At 68.4% G+C, this 22,770-nt stretch overlaps 2 protein-coding genes across 10 annotated transcripts; one reads left to right on the forward strand and one right to left on the reverse strand.

The window, feature by feature from the left end:
* The first annotated feature begins 2,955 nt into the window (after positions 1–2,955).
* On the forward strand, positions 2,956–6,501 carry PVALEF (parvalbumin like EF-hand containing). 2 transcript variants are annotated; one of them, XM_053661239.1, is made up of 5 exons: positions 2,956–3,633; positions 5,202–5,314; positions 5,485–5,620; positions 5,832–5,947; positions 6,385–6,501. In XM_053661239.1, exons 2-5 carry the CDS (start codon positions 5,209–5,211, stop codon positions 6,429–6,431), a joined length of 405 nt encoding a protein of 134 aa, XP_053517214.1. In that variant the 5' UTR covers positions 2,956–3,633; positions 5,202–5,208; the 3' UTR covers positions 6,432–6,501. The 2 variants fall into 2 exon arrangements, with proteins under 2 accessions (XP_053517214.1, XP_037013948.2); XM_037158053.2 differs by lacking the exon at positions 2,956–3,633 and having other exon boundaries at positions 4,295–5,314.
* Positions 6,502–7,854: 1,353 nt separating this feature from the next.
* CEP131 (centrosomal protein 131) lies at positions 7,855–22,321 on the reverse strand. Of its 8 annotated transcripts, none has more exons than XM_053661275.1 (26): positions 22,156–22,321; positions 19,915–20,116; positions 19,228–19,328; positions 18,674–18,788; positions 18,278–18,405; positions 16,941–17,051; positions 16,330–16,485; positions 15,169–15,286; positions 14,701–14,808; positions 14,384–14,543; positions 14,151–14,245; positions 13,602–13,784; positions 13,106–13,282; positions 12,898–13,023; positions 12,636–12,761; positions 11,742–11,858; positions 11,448–11,550; positions 10,781–10,982; positions 10,495–10,602; positions 10,304–10,421; positions 9,999–10,073; positions 9,236–9,378; positions 8,963–9,140; positions 8,720–8,883; positions 8,072–8,132; positions 7,855–8,000 (listed from the first exon to the last, which is right to left on the reverse strand). In XM_053661275.1, the coding sequence occupies exons 2-26, from the start codon at positions 20,098–20,100 to the stop codon at positions 7,926–7,928; spliced, it is 3,234 nt and encodes a 1,077-aa protein (XP_053517250.1). In that variant the 5' UTR covers positions 20,101–20,116; positions 22,156–22,321; the 3' UTR covers positions 7,855–7,925. The 8 variants fall into 8 exon arrangements, with proteins under 8 accessions (XP_053517250.1, XP_053517249.1, XP_053517247.1 ...); XM_053661274.1 differs by having other exon boundaries at positions 19,915–21,706; XM_053661272.1 differs by having other exon boundaries at positions 19,915–22,080.
* Between the last annotated feature and the right edge of the window lie 449 nt (positions 22,322–22,770).

The following is a 22,770-nucleotide window of genomic DNA, read 5'->3' on the forward strand; positions in this document are numbered from 1 at the left end:
CGCAGGATGGGCGACCCGGAGGCGGAGACGCGGGGGTCTGCGGAGACTGGGGAGGGGTCACAGTGGCTCCGGGTCAGAAGACTCCGGGGGAGATGTGGAGACGCGGTGGGGGCACGGCGGCACGTGCGGGGGTGGGCACCGTGGCACGCAGGAATACGAAACGGTGCGCGGAGTGGCAGGGGACACGCCGGGCCCGCGCGCGGGGTCAGGCCTGCACGGGGCCTGACCACGCAGGTCCAGGGGCCGCTGGAGTCCGGCCCCAGGGCCCTCTGGGTGGCGCCTCAGTGACAGCGTGCGGGTCCGGTCTGCACGCAGCGCCCCACCCGCGCCGCACAGAGACCACCCTGCAGATGGAGCCGCGGCCCCGCCCGGAGTGACAGCGCTGGGCGTTCAGGGTGGCCCCGCCCCCAGGCACCGTCCCCGCCGCCGCTCAGAGCCCCGCTGCGCCATCTTGCCCCCAGCGGCGGCAGCGGCGAGCACAGCAGGGCCGGCGGCCTGGGGACCAAGGAAGGCCCCTCGTCCTGCGGGAGCAGGGTCAGAGGGCGGCGAGCTTCCTGCTCCTTGCATCTGCCACGTGCCCACTCATTCCCCGCTGGATGAGCAGAGCCCCTTGCCCAGGCCCAGCGGGAGTGAGAGGGGCACCTACCCCTAACAGGGCCGCCAGTCTGGGCGGGAGAGTGGGGACAGACGTGACCCACAGAGCAGTGGGCAGGGACTGAGCAAGGACAGCGAGGGCTGCTTAGTCCTCGGGAGAGAGCGTCCTTCTCATTCTAAGGCAGCCCCTGTGGGGTCCTGCTTCTCTGCCGTGGGTGGCCCAGGAGGAGGGGGCCCCGGCTGGGAGCCAAGGCTCAGGTCCCAGGGCCGCTGCTGGCAGGGGCGGCAAAGGGCTGCCATCCCGGTGTGGCCTCAGGATGACAGGCGGCGTCCCCGGCGGGGGCCTCCCCATCCTGCCCACCGGGGAGGGGGGGCGGACCCTGTGCAGTCAGGGCACAGGCAGGGGAGCAGCCTCTGTCCGGAGCCTCTGAGCCACCGCAGCCTCGGTGCAGACGGCTCTGTGCAACCTGGGTCTGCCGTGAGCACACACACGCTGGCACACTCGTGCACACGCTGGCACACGGAAGGGCTGGACCTCTGGGGCTTTAGGGCTGCAGATCTTCTTGGAGGCCTGCACTCCCTCCTTCTCCCTATGCACCTCTGGGACCTCAGCGGCCCTGCTGCCCCCTGGGCCAGTGACACCGCCCTGGAGGGCTCCCCTGCCCCCACAACTCTGGCCCTCTGACCAGCGCTGCCCACGTGTGGCCAGGGCCACGTGCCTGCACCTGGGCTGGGTGCTCATCAGGTGCAGGGTGGGAAGCCTGATGCTAGGATTCAGGGGGAGGCTCTGCCTACACAGCCCTGGAGTTGGAGACTGAACCTGCTGTCCTTCCAGGGCCCCTGAACCCAAGGCCTCCAGGCCAGCCATGAGCCTGGACCTCGGCCAGTGGGAGGAGGTTCACAGGACAGGACAAAGCCCTGCGGCCTGGGGAAGGTCAAGTGGAGAGCCTGGGACCCTCGTCCTGCACGCCAGGCTCCACGGACCCTCCCCTTAGCCTCTTGAGCTGAGGCCAGACCCCTCCTCTGGGAAAGAGCAGAGGACCCGAGCCACAGGGGCAGGAGCCCACGCCATGCACCCTGGGTTGCCTGGCCTCGCTTGTCCAGTGCTGGGACAGGGGCAGGGAGCGCGACAGGTCCCTCTGAACAAGGCATGCAGGGGTGAGGGTGGGCGGGAGGGGGCCTGCCAGTCTGGGGGTGACCAGTGGCCAGCCCACCTTGAGGATCCCACTGTGCTGGTGTCTGCTGACCTCAGAGGGCGAGAGGTCTCTGAAGATGCGCCCTTCCCCCCAAACTGGGGGTAGGCAGGACACCCAGAGCCTCGCTTAAGCCCAGCAGGGGCCTGGCCCAACTATGGTGGGCTTAGGGTGCCACTCACCAGAGTTGCCACACCCCAGGGCACTGGCTGGTCACGGCGCACAGCCATACACAAGGGCAGGCCGGCGGGGATGCCGCTTCCTGGAGCCCCACCAGAGAACACAGAGGCCCCGGCCACACAGCCACACCCCAGGCATCGCCATGGGTGCCCCAGGGCCCAGGGACAGCCAGCGGCCGGGACTTGCCCACCGGCCTGCCCCCCTGCCCACAACCCCAGGATGGCACAGCCCCTTCCCACTGCCCTTGGGGACGTGGCCCCAGACTGAGTCGGAGAAGGACAGGTGCCCCTTGTGACCACACGGCCCCTGCTGTGAGGGGCAGTGGCTGTTGCTAAGAGGAACCTGCCTGAGATAGCCCCCAACCCGGAAGAATCGCCCCCGACAAGCCCACGCTGTGCTCTGCAGGGAGGGGTGAGAGGGGCTTCTCCCGTCTACCAAAGAGAGCCCAGAAGGTGGGGCACAGGCTCCCCAGGAAGGGGAAGGTGTCCAGAGTGCTGAGCTGGCCTGACCGAGGGCCACCCAAGTCCCCCAGGGGGACAAACCATGGTTGGGGAGGAGGTGCGGTTTGAAAGGGCTTCATCCTGAAGAAAAAACGGTCCCTGGAAAAGACAGCCAGTTCCTTACGTTCCTCGTGGTCACAGCCCAGGGCCTGCCCTGCCCAGACACAGGGCGTGACAGTGTCCCCAGTGCTCTGAGGTGGTCCTTGGGGCCCCTCCTGGCCAGCTTAGCCCGGAGCGGGGAGCAGCGAGCTGGGGCTGCAGGCGAGGAAGGCTGCCTGTCTGTGCACAGAAATGAGACCCGAGGGGACACCCAGGGGACCAGCCATCTGTCAGCTCGGGGACAGGTGCGGGCGCTGGGAGCCTGCCTGCACACTCCCTGCCCCTGGAGTGGGGGTCCAGGGAAGGTGGGCTCAGACGGGGGGGCTGCCCTCCCTCAAAGGGCCGGGCCGGGCGGGGGTGCGCGGCGGGTCCCTCGGCAGACCCCGGGGTGCTGCCTGTCCCCTTACGACTTCTGTCTGCCCTTTACTAAAGCTGCTTCTCACTGTGAGTGTTGCCTCTAACTGGGGCGAGGTGCACGGGACGTACAGAACCACCTCGGCGTGAGGAGCCTGCACACTGGACGCTGGGCAGCCCCGACCCTCTCACTCGGGCACCCAGCATCAGCCCTGGCCCCGTAAACTGCACCCGGTCCCCCGTCCTCCAGCCCTGGGCGGGCGCCTCTCAGGGACACTTAACACAGGGGACAGGGCCCACCCGGTGCGGCCTTTGCTGCTGGCTTCCCCCACTCAGCACGGGGGCATCGGGTTCGGCCGTCACGCTGAGAACGCTGCGCTGTGGGGCACCACAGACGGGTGCCGAGCAGCGGGGACAAGACCACAGTGTGAGGCCAGAAGGCAGGTGGGACCTCCTGGGACAGACAGAAACGGTCTCTGTGTCCCCACCCCCACCCCGGGCTCAGGGAGGCCAGGCATTCCTGACGGTCAGGCTGCCCAGCCAGCGTGGACGTGCTAACGAGCCCCTGGGGGCATCCCGTGCCACTGGAAGGCCAGGGGGTGAGGGCACTGTGGCCCCAAGCTGTCCGCAGGCCAGGTGACAGCGGGTATAAAGGCTGGAGCCCGGGGACACCTCTCAGCACCCAGCCTGACCCGCCTTGCAGAGCCCTCGACGTAAGCCAAACGCAAGTGAGCCCTGCTGGGAGCTGGGGCGGGGGAGCGTCTCAGCTGCGCCCTGGGGCCTTCACCCTTGGGTCGAGGGAAGGCCCAGGGGAAGCAGGAAGAGGAGGAGGGAGCTCCAGTCGGGAGGCAGCCACAGGGCCGGGTCTGCGGGGAGGGTGGGCATGGTGCTCAGCAGGTGGGGAGGGAGCCGTGAGTCCGGTCAGCACAGGGGAGCTTGAGACCCGTTCGCTGACCTCAGGCCCCCAGGGGCCCAGTCGGAGGCGAGGAGGCCTGGCGGGACCAAGGAACCGAGCCCAGTGGGCCCCCCGACTCGGGCAGGCACGCGGAGCCAGCCCTGTCTGCAGGGGCGCCCCATGCCTCCCAGTTGCCCCCCCCCTTTTTCTCACATCACCCCTGAGCTCACTCGGAGACTCCCTGACAAAGGTGGGTGCAGACCCAAGAGGCCTGGTGGGCGTCCAGAGTGGGCTGGGTGGGCTCCCTGCCAGCCTGGGGGCCCGAGGACACAGCCAGGCTAGGACATGGCGGTCTGAGGGGCCAGCCCTGGCCGTGGAGGGCGGGAAGGCAGGAGGGGGAGGGAGGCTTTTCCTGGGGGGAGGGGAAGGGGTGGGGCCCGCCGCAGGGCTGCATGGGGGCGGGGTGGACCTGGGCCGTCCCAGGGCTTCCAGGGTTGACCCGACGCTGGGCCCATGGCGTCTCCACTGGGGAGGGGAGTGGAGACCCCCAACCGTGGCCCAGGGCCGCTCAGACCCTCGGGCCCTGGGGTGCCCCTCCCCATAGCGGGAGCATGTTCCAGAAGGTTCCACCACCTGGTGAACTTTTGAGAGGGCCAAGGAGCCTCTGAAATAGCTGCTTTGCCGAGAGCCCCAGAACCCAACCCCCCCTGGGGACAGCAACCTGAGAGCTCGGCAGGTCATACGGCATTACTGTGAGGGGCACAGGACAGCCCAGTGCCCAGCTGCGGGCCCCTTCCCTGTGCCCAGACCCCCACCCAACGGTGATGCTCAGGGCCACGCACAGACCCACCTCCAGCCGGGCGCCCTGAGGGCCTGGAAGGGGCGGTGGTTGCCCCGCCCAGAGTGGGAGCGTGGGCCTCCCTCAGCTCAGGGCCGGCTCCACGGTGGTTGGCGACCAGCTAGGAGGAGCAGGGCCCGCTGGTCTGGGGTCCAGGAGCGTGAGGCAAAGCCCCTGGGCCTTGAGTTTTGGCCGGAGGAAGGGGCCCTTCAGGTAAACCAGGGAGGCTTCCCAGAGGAGGCAGCTTCGAGATGGGCCCTGAAGGGTGACACCGGGAGTTTCCCCAGCAGCACTGAGGGTCCGGCGGCTGCCATGGCCACCTCGTCTGAGCAGAGTGAAGGAACGGGGTGGTCACTGACCCCTTGGGCCCTCGTCTCCTTCCATGACACGAGGTCACTACCTCAAAGTGGCCAGCTAGACGCACTCGGACCTGTCCTCCTCGGGGGCCCGGGGTCTTCCGTGGGGCCCAGGAGCTGGCACCGCGCAGGGTCCCAGCCCACTGCCCCTCTCACCGTGCACAGCACCAAGCTGGCTCCTGTCCACAGCAGGCCCAGGATGGACGAGGACTTCTCCTCCCAGGTGAAAAAGGTGGCCTTGGCCATGGGCACGTCCCTGTCGGACAAGGACGTAGAGCTGCTGCCCCCGGACATGAGGCACCACGGTACGGCCCACCCCTCACGGCACCTCCTCGGGGCCTGCCCCCCACCCAGGGGGCCGGACACCTTAGAGAGGGACAGGACCTGGCAGTCCCCGCCCCAGGGCAGAGGCCCCCTCCGGACCCAGCCTCCGGCCCCGGCCAGGCCACCCGCTGACCCTGCGCGGTCCTTCCAGGTGCCTTCAACTACCTCAGGTTCTTTGAATACATGCGAAGGTTCCAGGCCTCGGGGCAGCTGGAGGGCGCCATCCACGATGCCTTCCGGACCCTGGACAAGGACAAGAGTGGCTTCATCGAGTGGAACGAGATCAAGTAACAGCGAGCGGCCGAGGGTGGGGAAGGGGGGCAGGCCGAGGGGCCCCGTGTTGACCTTTCAGGAGACGGGGCCACAGGGACAGCACCAGACCAGGCCCAGGGACCCGTCCCTGCTGGGCCTCAGTCTCCCCGCCTGTGAAGTGGGCAGGGGGCACTTTGTGAGCCGCCAGGTGCCAGCAGACGCCTGACGGGAGCCCGCCCGGCCCAGGTATGTCCTGTCCACCATACCCAGCAGCGGGCCCACCGCCCCGCTGACAGATGAGGAGGCCGAGGCCATGATCCAGGCGGCTGACACGGACGGCGATGGGAGGATTGACTTCGAAGGTGGGCTGCCCCTGCCCACCACCCCACCACCCCACCCTGGGACCACTTGTACTTGGGCAGTTGGCACGGTGTCCCTTGTCCCTCTCAGGGCAGACCTGAGTGGCCCCCACCGCCAGGCGCCGCCCCCGGAAGCTCGCTGCCATCTGTGGTGGGTGCCGGCATCACTCATGGGCGGGGAAACTGAGGCCCAGGGGTGCTGGCTGAGTGCCGAGGGGGTCACTGCAGACTGCCGAGTGGTGGCTGGAGTTGGCAGAGGGCTGGCGGTAGATTTACCGAGGGTGTGGGAGGGGAGAGGGGCGTCAGTGGGGAGGGAGGGGAGGCAGCAGGGCCCCGGACTGGGGGAGCTCCTACGGGGCCTCCGCCCTGTTGGGCCCGTATGGCTCCGGGGGCGCATAAGGCCCGTGGGTTATGGACTAGAAATCTGTCTCCTGCTCTAGAATTTTCTGAGCTGATCAAAAAGGAGAAAATTCCAAAGAAGAAGTAGCACCATGCCCAGCCCAGCGAGCGTCCCCGAGGGGCAGTGGGGACCCCCGAGCACCCTCCGAGGAGGCCGTGGGGTTGCCCCTGGCCCGTGCCGGGAGTGTGGAATAAAGCCAGCATCACACAAAAGACTCGGCCCACGTGTCTGGGGGGAGCTGCAGAGCTGGGGGCTGGGTCGTGGGTCTCTGGGGACGGCTGGTGGCAGGGCGGGGATGTGAGACGCAAAAGGGAAGACGGGGGCAGGGGGGAGTGTGGCCAGCCCTTGCCCCTCTGCCCTCCCCTTGTCCCCCACCACTGCCGACGCCCACGGAGGGGGTCTCACCACCAATCCTGGCCTCTCCTGGGCCCACCCTCCCAGCCCAGTGCTCTCTGGGCCCAGACTCTCAGGACCCCCTTTTCTGACCCCAAGGGGCTCTGCTCAGGGTCCAAGCCAGACGGGTTCCCTGGTGGTCGGAGTCCCCGCAGCAGCTGTGAGCACAGTGCAGGGACAGCTACAGCCCCGGGGTGTGGCCAAGGGGGACCCCGGCGTGTTCCTTGGGCCCTGCGCTCTGAGCTGGTCCTCCGCCTGAGCCTCCCTGCCTCCCCTTCCCCCCAGGCTCTTCCTGTGGAGATGCCCCTCCCCACCTGCCCGCCCTGTTCAGCCCCCGAGGGGCGGTCCAACGGCCACCTGGACACGAGTAGCCCCCACCCAGACCTCTCCCAGGGGCTCCGGCGCCTACGCCCACCTTGGCTCCTGGACCCCCGGCTCGTGTGAAGAGGCCGAGCCCCCCCCCCACCCCCCACCCCGGTCCTCCCAGAGCCCCGCCAGCCCAGCCTTTCCCTCTCTGACCTCGGCTGGGAAAGAGGGGAGAGGCCCAGATGTGTTGGCTGGGGCAGGAAGACGGCCCAGGTCCTGGTGGTGGTAGGGACTGGGAGTGACTTTGGCTGGACTCGCAGCAGCAAGAGCCCAAACCCACCAGGGCCGTCAGAACGTGAGGGGCGGCCCCGTGGCAACCCCACGAGCAGCAGGTGCCCCCAAGGTGTAAGCAGGAGCCACCTCGTGGCCGGCTCCGACCGCAGGGGGCCTGGGCCCGGACCCTCAGCCAGGCAGCAGCACCCACGGGCAGCCCAGTGGGGCTCGGGGTGGGGAGCAGTGAGGCCCCCAGGAGAAGAGCTTCTCCCACTGCCCTCCCCCCACTTGTCACACCTCCAGGGCCCCCTGGGGTCACAGCAGGAGGTGGGCTAGGCTACCTGGCAGGGGTGGGAGGAGGCTGGGAACGCCTTCCCAGGAGTGGAGGGGGCTGAGGGGCGCAGGGCCAGGTGGGGGGCAGGGGGCAGGCTGAGCCGAGCCATGGACACCCCTGCCCAGCTGCTCTGCAGAGGGGCCCTCGGGTGGCGTCCCGCCCCTCCCAGACCCCCGGAGACAGACAGGCAGGGGACACACAGTGTGAAGAAACATCGCTTTACTTCCAGAGCAGGGCGGGCCGCGGTGGAGGGGGACGGGAGACAAGGGCGGCGGTCACTTGGCGTTCCGCAGGGGCCGCCTACGCCGCTCCAGCAGCTCCTCCAGGTGGTCAGCCCGCTTCACTGCGGCCTGCAACACGCCCACCTTGGTCAGGCCAGGCCGCCCCGCCCCGCGCCCCGCCCCGGCCCCACAGGACCCACCTCGTGCTGTCGCCGAAGGCTGCTCACGGCCTCCTCCTTCTTCGCCAGGGCCGCCTTCACCCTGCGGGACACGGGGGGGCTGGTCTGGGGGCAGCAGGATGGCGGGTGAGGGCACCTCCACCCTGATACCAGAGGGTCGGCTGTGCCGCCCACCCCGGACTGCAGACTGAGGACCCCGGGCTGCCTGTAGAGGCTGGTGAGAGGAGTCCCGGGAAGGGCGCGAGCCCCCCCCCCCCCCCCCCGCACCGTCTCCCCAAGCGGCCGTGATGGGCAGACAGGAGGCCCAGGGAGGACTGTGAGGGCCTGTGGGTGTGGGGTACCCCCTTGTCTGCACAGCACCCACCTCACCCAGGCCAGGGACCTTGGGGACTGGGGACTGTCCCTCTGAAGACCCACTTAGGGCACTGCCTGGCCTGGCCCGGCCCCTGGGATGGCTGGTGCTCAGACAGCTGGTTTCTTCCCAGGCCCTGGAACCAAGGCTGCAGGAGGGACCCCATCGGGGCCTCAACCAGGCAGCCACTGCTGAGAGCTCATTCTGCGCTCTGCATCCGCCAGGGGAATGGAGGGCCCTCGGCGCTCGCCTCTGTCAGCCAGAGCTCCTCCCTGTAGCAGCCGCAGCGCCCCCCTTGGTGTGCACCCAGCACCCACCTCCCATGCACGTCCTCCAGCTCCGCCTGCTTCTCCCGCCTCAGCTGCTCCAGCTCAGCCCGGACCTGCCGGTTCTCCTCCTCAGAGGCGGCCAGCCTGTCGGCGAACTCCTGGCGGAGCACCTGGGCCAGGCTGCTCCTCTCGCCGGCGAGCTGCTCATTCACCTGGGCCGGCAAGGAAGACGTGAGCCTGTGGTGGGCAGAGGGCCGGGGCCCGGCCAGCCACCCGCTCCGGCTGGCTCACCGCCTTCTCTGCGGCCAGGGCCTTGTCCTTCTGCCGCACCAGGCCCTGCAGGCGCGCGACCTCGCCCTCGGCCTCCGCCAGCCGCCCCTTCAGCTCTGCGCACTGGCCCTGCAGCTGCCGCTCCGCCTGCCCCAGCAACGCGAGCTCCGCCTCGTACTTGTCTCGAACTCGCTGGACACTGGCAAGGGACAGGCTCGAGGTCAAGAGCAGTCCCGCCGCTCTGGGCCCACCGGCCAGGCACACAGTCCCAGCTCCAGTGCGGCAAGGACTCACCGGCTCTCGGCGGCCCTCTCACTCTCCTCCCTGGCCAGTGTCATGTCGGCCTCCAGCCGGCGGACGACCAGCTCGATGTCCTTGTCCCGGTCTTTCCGGATCTCCTCCTTCAGCTCCCGCTCGCGCTCCCGCAGCCAGGCTTCCTGGAGGGGAGGTGCCGCAGTGCCAGGGGCACGGCTGAGTGGTGGACACGGCCCAGGGCTGGACCCAGGACAACCCGTGGGGACCGAAGGGCCTCAGCTGGCCCCAGGCCCCGTCAGTGCTCCAGGGAGGGAACACGTCCTGTCACTGGGGCCCCGACGTGGGACAGTGAGGCCTCATCCTGGTGCTGGAGTTCCGGGTGCCCCCGCCCCTGTGGCAGCCTCTCAGAGGAGGGTGCGCACTGGGCCCCCAGAAACTCCAGCAAGTTGGACACCCACTCTGACCCAGCCAGCCTGACTCGTCACCCCTCCACCCACAGGGGTGGGAGCAGGACCTGTGGCTGCTCCGCCGCCACTGAGTCCGTCACCAGGCCAAAGGGCCAGCAGCGTGTCTGTCAGCTGACTGGGTGTCGTGCCCTCGGGAGCAGGTGTCCAGGAGGACAGAGGGTGGGGGTGCTCTCCTCTGTGGCTGCCTGGGACCTGCCGCAGCCCCGTGTCCCCCGGGGACAGGCTGAGGCAGCACTGGGTGGCGCTCAGAACGAACCACCAGCCGGAGCAGCCAACCAAGAACCGCGCGCCACACCCACAGGGAGCCCCCGGAGCAGAGGGAGGGGCAGCCCCACCTCCTTCCGGGCGCAGTTGGCCTGCCACACCTGCCGGTCCACCTCCAGCTGGTCCTTCAGGGCCTGTAACTCTGCCTGGGGGTGGCGACGGAGTGAGTGTGGCCTGCCCGGTGGCTGCCCCAGGCTTTGCGGCCGAGCAGAGTGAGGGTCTGCAGGGAGTGGCCACCCCCCCACGGACCTGGGCTCACCAGTGCTCCCGTCAGCTGCCCCAGGGGCCCGCCCGGTGGTGCCCCTCACAGCCTCCCCCGCACCTCCAGAATGGGGGTTCCCAGTGGGCCCGCGGGGACGGGGACCGGGAAGCAGACCTGGTGCCTGTGCTCCAGCTCTGCCCGGCCCTTCTCAAACTCAGCCCTCAGGGCGCGGCCCCGGGCGGAGCTGCTGTCCTCCAGCTGCTGGCGCAGCTCCTCCAGGTCGGCCCGCTGCCTGCAGGCACCCGGAGGTCAGTGCAAAAGGTGGGGTGGGGGGCTACGCGGCCGCAGGCAGCCCCGCCCCGCACCTGGCGGCCTGCTGGCCCAGCCGCTCCTTCTCCTCGGCCACCTCGCTGTAGAGGCGCCTGCGCAGCTGCTGCAGGTCCCGCTGCTCCTGCTCCAGCTGCTGCTCGAAGCTGCAGAGGAGGGGGCTGCTGGGGCGAGACTGCGGCCAGGAGGCCGTCCTGCTCAGCACCCACCTGTCCCGTCCTGATCCCGAGCCCCTCCAGGGGCCCCGGTGTCACCCTGGGCTCAGGGCGCATCCCAGCTCGGCCTGGGACCTGGCTGCGTCCCAGGAAGGCCACGGACACCTACCGCCGCTGGGCGCGCTCACGCTCCTGCTGGGCCAGCGCCTCCCTCTCCTGCGCCAGCTGCTCCCGCAGCGCCTCCGCCTGGCGCCCGTAGTGCTGGGCAGCCCGCTCGTCTGCCTGCAGGAGCTCAGCCGCGTGCAGGCTCCGCAGCTTCTTCACCTCCTGCTTGTGCTTGGCAATCAGCTTCTGGATCTCGGGCTCCAGGCCTGGGTGGGCACACGGCGCTGCAGTGACCCCTGACCTCTGCCCCACCGGTGCTGTGCGGGACCCCCAGTTCTCCCTCACTGTGACACCAGGGCTGCAGTCCAGCCAGGGGATCCCTCAGGGCTCCAGCTGCTATCCCCCTGGACAGCAGGGTAACCCCCTGGCAGTACCCAGACTCCTGGGGAGAACGTGTCCCAGGGCAGGAGCCACAGAACAGGTGGCAGAAAGCCTGGGACCCCCACCCAGCTTGTTCCTCGGGCAGCCAAAGGAGAGGGGACCTGGGAGGGAGGGCCTGTCCCCCTTGTTCACCGCCCTTTCTTGGCTGCTTCATCAGGCCCGGAGACCAGGGGGCTGCACCGCCCGAGGCCGGCGTCGCCTCCCCCACCAGCCGTGTGGCTGAGACCACTGTCCCCACTCCGAGACCCCACGGGGGCCTCGGGCCGAGGCCGGTCCTCTCGGCCGCCCACCTCTGACAGTGATCTCCTTGATCCTCCGGGTCTTCTCGCTCATCCACTTCTCCCTGCGCACCTTCTCGGCGGCGCTCATCAGCTCTCGGAGCTTCTTAATCTCCTGCGGGCGAGCACAGGGCAGAGGGGCAGCAGGAGGCAGGAAGCCCGCCACCGCCTGCGGGGCTTCCTTGGGAGGGCTCTCCCAGTGCCCTTGGGCGGTCCTGTCACCAGCCCCAGGACCGACCACGCTCTGAGGCCGGGGAAGGAGGGAGGCTCGGCTTGGCCAGGCGTCGGGGGGAGGACAGGGCTCACCAGCTCGTGCTGCTCCCGCATCTGGGCCTCCCTGTCCTTGCGCAGCTGGTCCCCCTGCTTCAGCTCGGCCACCACAGCCTCACACTTGTCCCCCAGGTTCTTCTTGTCTTCGATCAGCTGCAGTCGGGGTGCAAGGTGAGTGGCTCCACTGAGGCGAGGGAGCGGCCCGCAGGGTGCCCGACACCCGACTGCCCCTGCCTGGGGTCCAGCACCCGGACTGAGCCCCTCAGTCCCCCACCACCCGGGGCTGGGAGGGCTGCCTGCACGCGCCCCAGGCTGCAGCTGCTGCCGGCCACCCTGCCCCGCCGCCAGGGCCTGGCGAGCGCCAGCAGAGCCTGGACGAGGATGGCCGGGGACGGTGCCCTCGGCTGCGCGCCCCTCTCTCTGTGGCCGTGTCAGGTTTGCGCTGGGAAAGGGGTCACTCGTCACCCAGTCTGCGGACAAGGGCCTGCCACGGCCTCCGCACAGACCCTCAGTTAGGACACACCTGCGATCGCCAAGCAGAGGACCCCCACGGCCAACGGAGGCCACTGGCTCCTCTGGGCTCCCTCCTCTCCTCACAGACCCCACCTGGCAGACATGCGGCCGCCCAGGACCCGACACCCCAGAAAGCACAGGACACCTCCTACTGACTGGCCCTCTGAGGGACCCAGGCTGTGGGGGGACCACCGAATGGGGCTGGGGAGCCTTGGACCAGCCTGCATGTGCTGGACGCCTCGTCCCCACGGGAAGACACTGCTCCTCTCAGACAAGGGAGGAAAGGCCCGGCCAGGATGGCCATGAATCCGGCAGGCTCCCGGAGACCCCGAGCTGCCCTGCAGCTGCCCCACCCCCTCCCTGAGCCCGGGGGCCCAGACACCCCGCCCTGGTGCCCCGCTTCTTGGGCCACATCACCTGATCAATGAAACACAGGTGCCGCTGGATGGCGGCCTCGTAGTGCTGCCTCTGCCGCTGCAGCTGCCGGCCCAGCTCTCTCTCTGTCTCCTCCACCTTCCGGATGGTGAGGTCCCGCTGCTGTGCCTGAGGGCGCGGGGAGGGGGCCCAGAGGACAAGGACGGCTCAGGGGGGCGTGCTGGCCTGCACACTCCAGTGGGAGGCCTGGGACGGGCGGTGACAGCCCCCGGGCAGGCCCCCCGGGGAGGGGCGGCGGCGGTACCAGGGCCCGCTGCAGCAGCGCCACGGCCTGCTTCTTCTCCTCCACCTGCAGCCTCAGCCGCGTCACGGTCGCGCTCGCCGCAGACGCAGACTCCAGACGCCCCAGCCCCTCCTCCGGCACGAGCCCCTGAGGACGAGGCCGGGTCAGGCAGGCCTGGTCTCCCGGGAAGGCCGGCCAGCCCACCCCTCCGTGGGTAACCCCCTGACACCTGGGGGGCGGCGGCCGGCCGGTCCTGCCCTGACTTCTCCATCTCGTCCAGAAAGCTCAGGATGCTGTGCAGCTTGGCCTCTGAGAGCAGCGCCCCGTCTGTGGGGGGCCCGGCAGGTGCGCTGAGCCTCCCCAACTTCTCCAAGTTGTCAGCTGTCAGGGAGCTGGCGCTGTCCTCCTGCAGGGGTGGGGGCACGGCACGGGGGCGGGCATCAGGCGCAGGTCCTCAGGGCCCGGGCAGGGCAGCTGGGCCCCGTCTGGGGGAAGGGCCTCTTGGGCTGCTCAGACCCTCCCCGGGCAGAGACAGTGCCACCCAAGCCCGGACACTCTGAGGGTCCTCCACCTCAGCGAGCTACTGGGTGCCCAGGGATCACCAAGGCCCCAGCTGGTCCTCTTCAGGGTCCCCAGGAAGACAGGAGGAAGCCCTCGGGGCTCCCTGGGCCTGTGGGGCTGACACCAGGGCCTGGGGCTGAGTGCCGGGAAGGCCCTGCAGTCACCTCGTCAACCCAGGCGTATCTGTCCTTGTGATGGGCCCTGGGGCGGGGCAGCGGCTCCGGCTCCGCCTCCAGCAGCTTCAGGGTGTCCAGCAGCTCATCCAGGGCTGACCTGCACTTGGCCCTGCTCCTGGCTGGGCCCACGGGCTCTGGGGCTTTACCCGCCCTGTCTTGGGAGTTGGTGTCCTGCAGCAGACGGGTGGACAGATGGGTGAGAAAGCTGGAAAGGCCACTGGAGGCTGACACCACCTGACGACCGTGGGGGCTAGGCTGGACACCCACCCAGCCCCATGGACAGGGCTTGCCCAGACCGAGGGGAACGTGTCAGGGCTGGGCCTCCCTGACCTGGTGTCCTTGCCGTCGCCTGACCTCTGGACTTCCAGCTTTCTCTGGAGGGGTGGGCATGGCCCCCCGGGGCATCTGTGACGACCTGACAGGACCCTGTCTGTCCCCGCAGTGGAACGGCGAGTCCCATCTGGGCAGCCTTTCCTGCTCTGAGGGACCCACGGCCATGGAGGGGCAGGGACAGGGCAGGAAGGGCTGTGACCGAACCTGTGGCTTGTCCTCTGGGAACTGCCAGGGCTCTGGGGAGGAGTTGGAGACAGGCTGGCAGGGTTCCTCTGCGCCTGCGGTACAGAAGCTGGTCCCTGCAGGACAGAACGCAGCATTGGTCCCCCCGGGTGTCACCTGTCTGGAGCAGCCCTCGGAAGAGGCCAGACCCAGGCAGCAGGGGGACTGGGGGGCCCTGACCCCTGCTCTGTGCACCTCCTGCTCTCCCGGCTCACCAGTGTTGTCGGCCTTGGGGGTCCGAGGGGTCTCATGAGCAGGGTCTCCGGGCAGCAGGGGGCGCTCCGGCACCGTCTGGGACTGCCCTGTCTCCCAGGTCCCCTTCAGCAGCCCAGGCTTGGCTTCGCCTGACCTCTGGGCTCGCTTCTGCTGCAGCTCCTGTGGGGGCACCCCGAGCAGCTGCACCCACGGGACACTGGGGCCTCTCCTCTGCCTCAGCCGAGCTACCTGAGGCCCGGTGCCCAGGGGTCCTCCGGGGATACACTCTCAGGCGCGCGGGGCATTGGGCTCCCACAAGGCCAGCGTCCCCTGGCACCTGAATGGCCGCCTGTCTGGCCTGGCGCGCCTTCTCCTCCCGGGCCTTCCTCCTGGCCGCCTCCTGCTGCCGGTGCCGGTCCAGCAGGTTCCCCTCCTCCAGCCGCCCCTGGGAAGGTAGGGTCGTGGATCCGGACACGGGCTTCCACAGCACCCCCATGACCCCCCAGCCTGTCACCTCTCTGCCCCACAGAGCAAGCCCCCTCCTATCAGCTCCTTCGGGCAAAGAGATGGCACTGCAGGGGCCCCCAAACCAGAACCCCACCCAGTCCTCTCCTCCAGGGCGGACCAGCCGCCGCTTTCGGACACCCAGGCCCTGCTGACCAAGTGAGTGGCTCAGGGCAGGCCCCCGACAGGGGATGTACCACAGACCACTCTAGCTTCGAACCTGTGGTCCAGGAAACCCTGCCGGCACAGCTGTGAGCCCTGGGTTGAGCACCCCCCCCCAGGGTGCGGCGCACACACCCACCTCTTGCTTGGATGCCAGCAGGGGCCCCCAGCTGGCAGCTCGGGCTCTGCGCTGCTGTGCCTGGCGCCGGTACCAACGTTGGATGGTGATGGCCGCCTGGTTCACCTGGTGGATAAACCTGTCCGGACAGCGGACTCAGCACCCGTCCACGCAGGTGGCCGTCCCTGTCCACAGACCACCCACGATCACTTGTAATTGGAAACTGCCCAAGGCCCGCAGGCGTGGACGGTGGGCACTGCGCTCAGACAGAAAGCGACAGGGTGTGAAAGGCCAGACATGGTGCGCTCCAGTCACAAAGCGTTCCAGAGAAGACAAAGCTGTCGGGACAGGTCAGGGTGGCCCTCATCAGGCCTGGGAAGCGCTGGGTGAGGGCCGTGAAGGGCTGGGGTGACTGACATGCGGCGTCTCTCTGTGTTGCCTCTGCAGACGTGGCGGCATGAGTGTCAGAACTCGCCACGCCGCACGGCCAAAGCGGTGCACTCTGCCGGGGGTAAGTCACACTCAGCAAAGCCAGGTGGATGAGACACCGAGACCTCAGCTCCAGGAGGTGAGCGGTCGCCTGCCCCGAGACACGTCTGAGGGACCCTCCCCCCGGGGCTGGCAAGGGAGGCTGCGCAGCTCCGGACCTCACCCGGCTCCTCCTCCCACCGCCCAGGCCTGGGTCCCACACTCTAAGGGCACTGACTGCACCTGGTGCCCGCCCAGCCAGGCACAGGTTCTCTGCGTGATGTCACAGGCCTGGGGCCGCAGCAGCAGGTCCCACCACACCCTGAGCCCCGGGGCGGCCCAGACTGCTTTTGTTTTTAGTTCTGTGTCTTCTTTGCACTGAACACGTAACTTCCACGGAAGTGTGACCCGCACCCCACGTCTGCCTGCGCTGGTGCGTGGCTCAGAGTCGGATCTTCAGCAGGGACTCAGGGTGTGTGCGGCAGGGCAGGGGAGGCGGCCCAACACACGCACCAGCCGAGCCCCGCCTCCCGCGGCCGGCCTGGGCACCACGGCTCTGCCCCGTCCCAGGACCTGCCTTTTCTAGACGTTTCTGGTAAACGGACTCAGACAGCGTTTCTGGGCTTTCCGGCCTCCATTTGGTGAACGATTATTAAGTGAGAACGTCCATCACCAGAGCCTCATGCTTCCTGCCTGTCCCCCACCTGCGGTCACCTCTCCGCCTCCTCCTCCGTCACCTCCCTCCGTCTGAGCAGGCTCTCGGGGGCCCCCGTGTTGTTCTGGGCCACGGGCTTGCTGCCGGTCAAGTTCTTCTGCGGCTTTGAGGAGCCGCTGCTCCCGCCCTCGTCGGTGGCCGCCTTGACGAGATTGCTGAGAGGGGGCAGAAACAGAAGGGCTCGTGGCACCCGAGGGCCCAGTCACACCTGGGACACTGCCCACGGGCACAGTGGCCGCCTCGGGCCTGCACCCCACTCCCACTTGCCGGTCTGTCCCCCACACGCGTGCACGGTGACACCCGCAACTCACTTAAAAAGCAAAAAGGTCTCAGGACCCCCGAGCTGGAGGCGGGTCAGGAAACCCATCTGGCCGCCTGACTAAGCACACGGGGCTGTCCCGAGCTCGGCCGAGGTCCCCCAAGACTCGGACAGACTTGTGGCTTCCTCGGCAGGACCCGTGGCTGAGCCCACCAGGCCGAGTGAGCCTCCCCCCACCAGTGCCACCAGGGTGGCAGTGGCAGCTGTGGGAGTCCCAGGCCAGGGCTGGAACCCTCACACACACGTGTGTACAGCCGTGGCACCCGCTCCCAGGCTGCAGTGGGTCCTTACTTGAGGGAGGGGGCCGTGTGGTTGGAGCTCTTGGGGGGCACAGCATCCACAGGGGTGTAGCGGTTGTGCACCATGGTGGTGACGCAGTTGCCCACGGCTGCCTTGTTGCTCCTGCCGGAGAGACGGGGGTGGCCTCAGGCCCCGGGAGGCAGGGGACAGGTTCCCGGGTCATGCTCGGCGGCCCCGCACAGCCCCCGTGTCCAACAGCGGGACCCTCCTGAGACCCGGGAGAGCTGCACCAGGCCATTCTGCCAAGCTGAGCCATGAAAGCAGTAGTTCCCGACTCTGCGTGAGCCCAGGGCAGGAGGACAGTCACATGTCACCAATGGAGAACAGACCCCACGGGCCAGGTAAGTGTGGGGCCAGGCGGCTGCAGGTGGAGCAGGAAAGAGCCGATAAACGGGACCCTGTGGCCCTCCCCACCCACAGAAGCAGGCCAGGGGCGGGCTGTGTGGGTGCAGGGGGCAGACTTTAGGGTTCCGCAGTCAGATCCAGGACAAGCACCCAGCACACAGGCAGCCCAGCACAGAGAGAGAGAGATCACTGTGAGGGAGGGAGGGAGGGAGAAGGGCGCGTCCCGGGAGCCTGCAGTCCTGCTGGCTCAGGAGCCACAGCACCGCCTCCCTGCGAAGGACGAGGATCCAGGCCCCGGCCCCACGGCAAAGGAAATGCAGAATCGGAGCTCAGACCTCATGCACACACAGCCTGAGACCCGGCCTCTGCCAGCCCTCGGGCCACCCGCGGGCAGGGGCGCACTCTCCAAGTGCCAGGCGGTCCTCCCGTGGGCTCAGCCGAGTACGGCTCCGCATCCCCCTGAACTGTCCCCACTGCGGCCGAAAGCCAGGAGGACAAGTCTCCATGAAGCACTGGGTGTTCGCCTGGAACCCGGGGGCTTTCTCCTGGGGCTTCTCCAGGCCGTGCCCACCCACCCGCCCCGGGCCACCAGCCCCGTGGCCGAGGCCCAGCGGCCGCGACCCTCTGCTGACCCCACTCGGCCATGCTCTGTCCTGTCACGTCACAGTCGACAGGGCTGAGAAATGACGGACGCAGCCCAAGGGGACGCATGGCACCCTTCTGAGTCGTGCGGGCTGAGCCTCGACAGAGAGCCCCCAGTGAGCCCTACAAGGCCACCTGCTCGGGGCCCGTCTTGACCCGACTTCCGCAGGAGCAAGGCCCCGCAGCAGCGGGCCTGTCGGGCTGCCCCAGGCTGAGGGACGCCCTGGGCAGCCCGTTCTGGGGTCCTCACCCATCACTCACTCACTGGACTCATCCACGCACTCGAGACACAGCGTCTGCCCCCACGGGCGGGCCACGCCCAGCACCCTCGGCCAGAGCACCTGTTGTTGGCAGTGAAGCGGGGTGCGAGGGGAGCGGTGCGCTCTCTTCTCCGTGGGCCCGCTGGCGCGTCCGGGGCGCTGGGACTCCGGGCCTCAGGTGGCAAGGTGGCGGCCGTGGGCTGCTCATCCTGCCCGTGGACACAGACCCTGCCTAAGCCGGTGACCTGCCACACGCTCGCTGACCCGAGCCCTTGCCTGCCCCCATGGCCTCGCCCACAAAGGGACGATGGGATGGCGGGGGAGGGGAGTTCCTGCTCCTCCCCACTCTCGACATTGTGGTCACAGCTGGCACAACCCCCCACTCCCCACGGACCTGTCCTGCAGGGGCAGCAAAACAAAGAAGGCCAGGTGTCCCTCCCAAAGGGACAGCGGGACCAGACTCAGCCCGGCTCTCACCAGGACGCTCCCCGTGGCCCCCTTCTTGCCGGGAGAGTTGCTCAGACTGGCCAGCCTCTTTCTCCCGCCGGTGCCGCCCTCAACGGGCGTCGGGGAGCCCGGGGGCTCTGCCGGCCTGTGAGAGGACAGCAGGCGGGGACAGGCAGTCACTCGCCCGGGGCCAAGGCAGATTTCAGAAGTGCAGATGGGGACAGCTTATGACAGGGTGGGAGGGCCAGCGTCACCAGCCAGCACTCTGTCCCCAAGCCTGGAGCTCAACATGACCTTTCTCGGTCCTAATCTACTGACCGACCGACCGTCCCTGGAAGAGGAGGGCCCACCCTAATGCCCAGGAACAGCATAGCAAGGACAGAGGGGGAGGGGGAGGCGGGGGACGTGAGCCCACAGGTTGGAGCTCCACCTGCAGACACGGCAGATCCAGACTTGCCCTGCCTGCCCCGCCCGGCACTGGCCCCAGGTGGAAGCGCCCTCCGGCCCCGCCGTCCAGCCAGTGCCCACACTGGTGAGGGCAGGAGAAGGGCTCACGCAGGCAGGACAGGAGCAGGTGGGTTCACCTGAAGGGGTCAGCCCACGCCTGCCTGGCTGGCGGCCGGTGGACCAGTGTGGTGCTGCTGGGCCTGCGAAGACTGTTGACGGCCCCGGGTCCCCCGGCCTCCTGCGAGAAGGAAGAGACTGCCAGCGCGTGGGAAAGGTCTGCACACCGGCCAGTCCCTTTAGCACTGGGCCTCGCGGGACAGATTTGGAGAGGGGAGGTGGGTGTGGGGGGAAGGGCCCGGGGCGAGGCCTCCACCGGCCCCCCTTCCTGGAAAGAAGTGGGGGCCCCTCCCCCCTGGCTGGCAGCAGGTCCAAGAGCGGATGCGTGACGCCAGGGCCGCAGCAAAATCTGTGTCTCCACTGTCTCCCCATGACCCATGAGCCAGCCCGTCAGGCTCCTCCTGTGCGCCAGAAGCGGGTCAACCCCATTTCTGGAGAATTCAGACAGACCCCAGTGCTGGTGGAGTGGGAGGGAGAGAGCTTGGCTGGCAGCGTCCTGGTTCTGTCTGGGGCCAGCGGACTCTGGCCTTGACTTCTGTGAGTTGGCTCCCTGGTCCTCCCTGTTCCCCAGATGGCCCCGGGATGGAGGTAAGGTGCCTGCTGAGGTGGGAAGGGCCACCCTAATGGCAGGCCAGGGGCCCCGCTAATGGCAACTCCCCAGGAGGTGGCCCCCAAGACCCACCCACGCCACCGGCCTGAGCACTCACCAGCACCCTCCTCCTCTGCTCACTGCCCGCAGCCACAGAGATGGAGCGGATGACGGGCTTGGCGGCGGAGGCGCTACTGGGGCGCCGGGACACGGGCGGGGGGAGCCCCGTCAGACTGAGATCCAAGCCTTCCAGGTTGCCCTCATGGGGGCTGGGGGTGCCGCTGAGGGCCCGGGAGCCTTTCATGGTGGAAGAGTGGGCCCTGAGCAAGCAAGAGGAGGTGCAGTGAGGCCCTCCGCCGGATGGGGTCCCACGCCCACCCCCCCAGGCCTCAGGGAGCCTGGCCTGCCTGCTGCCAAGCGCTCTGAGAAGCCTGTGGTCTCCCCCAAGAACAAGGCTGCCACCAGAGCAGAGCTCCGGGGACTAGACGACCTCTCCCAGGAGGGGTCTCGCCTGACAGCGGCCAGGCCGCCGGCAGGCAGTTCTGAGCGTGGGCCGACTCTCCGTTTACACCCAGAGACTCGCCACCCATTTGAGCCTCCCTCTCCCGTTTGCGAAGTGGACATTGGGAAAGTGCCATTTTCAGGGATTGTCACCACGGTCAAACGAGGTGGCAGGAGGTGGGCACACAGGGTGATGTTCCAACCAGGATCTGCACTGACTGCCACCTACCCAAGCAGGTCCCCAAACTTACCTGGCCACGGGGCCCCCTGCATTTCCTCAGAATCCACCGCACACCACGAGCTTCTGGCATCTGGCACCCGCTCTCCACTCCAGGTCCCCTGCCACCCTCCCAGCACACCGCACACCAGGGTCTCCCTTGCTGGCCTCTCCTCCTCCGTCCACCCTCTCACCTGGCAGATGGCCTCTGGCCTTCTGCCTTCATACAGGGGCTGATGGCCCCCGTCCACCCCTCTGTCCCCTAACTCCCAACCCAGACTGCCGTCCCCGCCCCGGCACCTCAGACCCACGAGGCCGAAACAGACTCCCGACTTCCCCCTCCAGCTGCCCCCGCCCAGCGGGCGTTTTCTGTAACTGGCTCAGGCCAGCTACATCCTGATACCTTCCTGCTCACCTCCACAACTGCCCCCTGCTTCCCAGACGCTGCTCTGTCCCCATCCACCCTCTCTTGCCACAAGCCCAGCCCAAGTCCCAGTCAGCAACTCTGGACAACTGCAGTGGTGTGTCCCCACAATGTGGCCAGAGCTGACCTGGACGGGGTCTCAGAGCACCACACTGCACTGCTGAAAGCCACCCACGGGGCCCCAGGCACAGAGCATGGAGCCCAGGTGCCCTCAGGTCTGACCCTGCTCTCTCGGTGGCCTCCTCAACACCACCCTCTGCCCCCTCCCTCAGCTTCAGCCAAGCCAGCCTTCTGCGTGGGGACAGAGGTCTCGGCCAGTTTGCGTCCAGGGTGAGCCTTGCACCTGCTGTCCCCTCTGCCTGGAGCCCCTTCTCCGGGGCCGCCTTCATACAGACAGCCTCCGGTCCCCATCACTCTTCCTTCCCTCATGCTGCTTTCCTTTTCACCTGGCAAGCTGGCAACCTGGCCACCGGCCCCACGGGTTGGTCTGTGCACTGTCTGATACTCCTAAGCAAGAGCGGACACCTGACGAGAACTGGACTACATGGCCCTGCTCCTGGCCCGCGGCAAGCGCTCGGCAGCGGAGTGGACGAGCCGCACCACATGAAGAACGACCACAGGGGAGAGGGCGCAGTCCTCCGGGCCACCGGCACCCTGGAGGGCCACCGCGCACACGCCCGTCCTCACCACGGTCGGCAAACGGCCCGTGGCCCAGAGTTGGGTGCTGACTGTCCCTGCCATTGCTCGGGCCTCGGGCAGCGTGTCCGGCTGTGGGGGTAAAACTTATCACCCTCTCTCCCGGACCCCGTGGCCCCGTCCCAGTCACGCAGCAGCGTGCGCGGGGCTCAGGGCAGTAAACACAGCCTCTCCCTGGAAACGCCTGGGCCAGGCCGCCCTGCATAAGAAGGTCCTTCTCTCGAGGGCCCCCCCCCGGGACGCCTTGGGCCGCGCCACACCTCCCCGGGGTCTGGATCTCCGGGATGGACCTGCGGCCGCGGCCGCGCACCGGAACCCGCCTCGCCCTCCCGGGGAGGCCGAACGAGCAGCCGGGCGCGGGCAAAAGCCGCTCCTCCCCTGCGCTGGGGCCTCTTCACCTGCACGTGCCCCTCACCTGCGCGCGAGCGGGGCGGGGGTCGCGGGCCCTGCGTGACCAGAGACGAGAGGTAAGTGGGGTCTGCCAAGCAGCGGCGCGCGGTGCCCAGGCTTCGGGTGATTACCTCGCGCCCACAAACCGGGTGCCGGCTCTTAGGCCCAGGTGACGATGACGCCGCCGAGCGGTCGGGCGTGCGGAGGTAGCTAGCAACCAACAGCAACCCGTCTGGCACGTCCTCCCTTGTCCGTCACGGAGGCCCGCCTTTTCTACCCGTGCCGCTTCTGGATTGGCTCTTCAGCTGGCTGCTCCGGCAGCCGCAGGACTTCATTGGGCCGCTCAGCTGTCTTTCGGGAAGTTCAAGGGTGGGAGGAGCCGCGCAGAGGGAGGGCCGCCGCGGCGCCGGCCTGCGGACCTGACGCGGCTGGAGGGGGCGGGGTCCGAGAGGGAACGTGAAGAGGGGCGGGGCGTGGGGATGGAGAGGCGGGGCGGTTCTACCCCCGCCCCCCCCCCCCCCCCCCGCAACCACGCCATCCCCGGGCTCCCAGGCCGCCCGGGCTCCCTTGCAACTCCGGAAGCTTCTGTATTTGTAGTGTGCTGAGAGCTTTTTCATAAGTAAGTGTGGAATTTTGTCTCTTGCTTTTTCTGCGCGTTTTTCTTCATTAATGTGTTAGTATGGTGAATGACACTGATTTTCAGATGTTAAACCAGCTTTCCATACCCAGGATGAACCCCACGTACC

Source organism: Artibeus jamaicensis, unplaced genomic scaffold (genome assembly GCF_021234435.1).
Source record: "Artibeus jamaicensis isolate MK-2021 breed Jamaican fruit bat unplaced genomic scaffold, CSHL_Jam_final contig_2259, whole genome shotgun sequence".
Taxonomy (NCBI): domain Eukaryota; kingdom Metazoa; phylum Chordata; class Mammalia; order Chiroptera; family Phyllostomidae; genus Artibeus; species Artibeus jamaicensis.